The 1,875-nt window shown below is 40.8% G+C and overlaps 1 protein-coding gene across 1 annotated transcript; it reads right to left on the minus strand.

Moving 5' to 3' along the window:
• Positions 1-207: 207 nt before the first annotated feature.
• LOC106943587 (protein S100-P-like) lies at positions 208-1,609 on the minus strand. Its single transcript, XM_015026892.1, has 3 exons — positions 1,502-1,609; positions 536-675; positions 208-454 (listed from the first exon to the last, which is right to left on the minus strand). The coding sequence occupies exons 2-3, from the start codon at positions 668-670 to the stop codon at positions 332-334; spliced, it is 258 nt and encodes an 85-aa protein (XP_014882378.1). The 5' UTR covers positions 671-675; positions 1,502-1,609; the 3' UTR covers positions 208-331.
• Positions 1,610-1,875: the final 266 nt, after the last annotated feature.

Raw genomic sequence — 1,875 nt, forward strand, 5'->3', positions numbered from 1 at the left:
TTCCCTGAAATCAGAACATGGTTGTGTTCCAGAAGTTTAGAAAAGGCAGTCATATGCAGCCATTTCCTCTTGTCCCAGGCATATAAACAGAAACTTGCTAGTTAAGGATTTACCTTGCTTTATGAGAATGAGTTATTTCAGGCTCATTCCCATGTCAGGCAGCATTTGGTTTTTATCATTTCTACTTTGTTCAAAAATGGAAGAGACTTTTAGGTGTGAAAAAAGTTTTATTTTCCTTGTTTTAATATATCACATTCACTTTAATTTGCTCAAGCTCTTGATTTTTTTTAAACCACAGACAGTGTGATTTGACAAGCAGATTTCAGACATTTTACTGGGTTAAGAGCAAAGCAAGGGTGGCAACAAAAATGATGTATTCGTTGAAATTAACTACACCGTCACCATCCTCATCCAGCATCTTGAAAAACTGGTCCACTTCTTCCTTTTTGTCACCCTGTGGAAAGAAAGGATGATTTTAGATAAACTTGAAGAATCCACGGTCTTTCCTGAAAAGCAATGCGTTTTTCGTACATACCCCTGCTCCAGGAAGCTCTTTTTTTAGCATTGCTGCAATTTCCTTCTTGGATAGGGTGGTTTTGTCACCATCTGTTCCAGCATACTCATCAAAAGTCTGCTTAAGAATTCCAATTGCGCCAAGAAGCTTAGACATGGTGACTGAAACGAAGGAGACATTGCTTAGGTGTTTGAGGTTAATTTTTATATTTTAGAAATAGAAACGGCATACTGTGGGCCAGTTTGCCCTCTACCCCTAAACGTGGTCCTCAAGGCAAACTGCATGTTTTAGAGGCTTCCCTTTAACACATCTGATTTAGCACACGCCTGTTAGTCATTTAAAATGATGTGTGCAGAAGCAGGGAGACATCAAAAAAAACATACTGGACACTATTGAACAGTGCTTCATGGGCGTTGGCTGTTGCCCTAAAAAAAAAAAAAAAAAAAGCCACACCCACACAAGCTGCTTTATGTCTGAGTCAGAGCAAGAAAAGAATTGCACTGGTCTACACAACTCCCTTGTTTAGTGTGCCATGCTTCCTTCCTGCAGGGGCAGTATTGACCAAGCCACACAAGTATTTTGTTTTAATCAGGGCACAAACTAATGGGTGGAACCGCAAACTCCACAAACTCTCCCCAGCAATAAATAAAATACAAGTAATAATAAGCATTGTTGCACTTATAACCCTCGATTCAAGATGCCATTTCAAACGGTCCTTAACCAAATTTAATATAAACTTCTCTCGTCGTCTGCCTATTTTGCAAGCAAATTGTGCAGCTTTCTATTAATACATCACCTCAAAGGACTTGAGTTGCACACAACTCGCTTATAGAACTTTTGAAGTTCTATAAGCGTTTTAGAGACACACAAGAAAGGCATACAAATGTGCGTAAGACCCCTCCCGCCGCCCCCGCACCTCACTTTCCTGCCCTCACCTAGATGCAACTGCAATATGAACTTAGTCTAAGAAGCAATTATTCCTCTTACCGGTTCGTCTGAAGGAGTTGTGCTTGAGGAAGAGAAAAAGAGACGGATGTGAGAGGACTACACGGACACAGTCCTTTTTAAACAAAGTCTGACACACCCATCTTCAAAGTACCAACCCCTTTATCGCCTCTTTTCCGTGATATGTCCTTTTTTTTTTTTTTTTCGTTGTGTGCAGAGACACAGCGCCTATTTCTGTACCAGTAAGACCAGTTCAAATAATACTTTAGTCACTTCTAGGAAAATAGTGGCCCTGAATGATACCTTGGTGTTATGAAACCCGGTGGAGTAGGAAATAATGCGAATGTTGACTGAGCCTCAGGTGGAGCCAAGCAGGGTGATGACAGTCAGGCGCGAAAGGCGTTTAATTGGCTCCT

Source organism: Poecilia latipinna, unplaced genomic scaffold, assembly GCF_001443285.1.
Source record: "Poecilia latipinna isolate Pla-1442-1.1 unplaced genomic scaffold, P_latipinna-1.0 Scaffold5506, whole genome shotgun sequence".
NCBI lineage: Eukaryota > Metazoa > Chordata > Actinopteri > Cyprinodontiformes > Poeciliidae > Poecilia > Poecilia latipinna.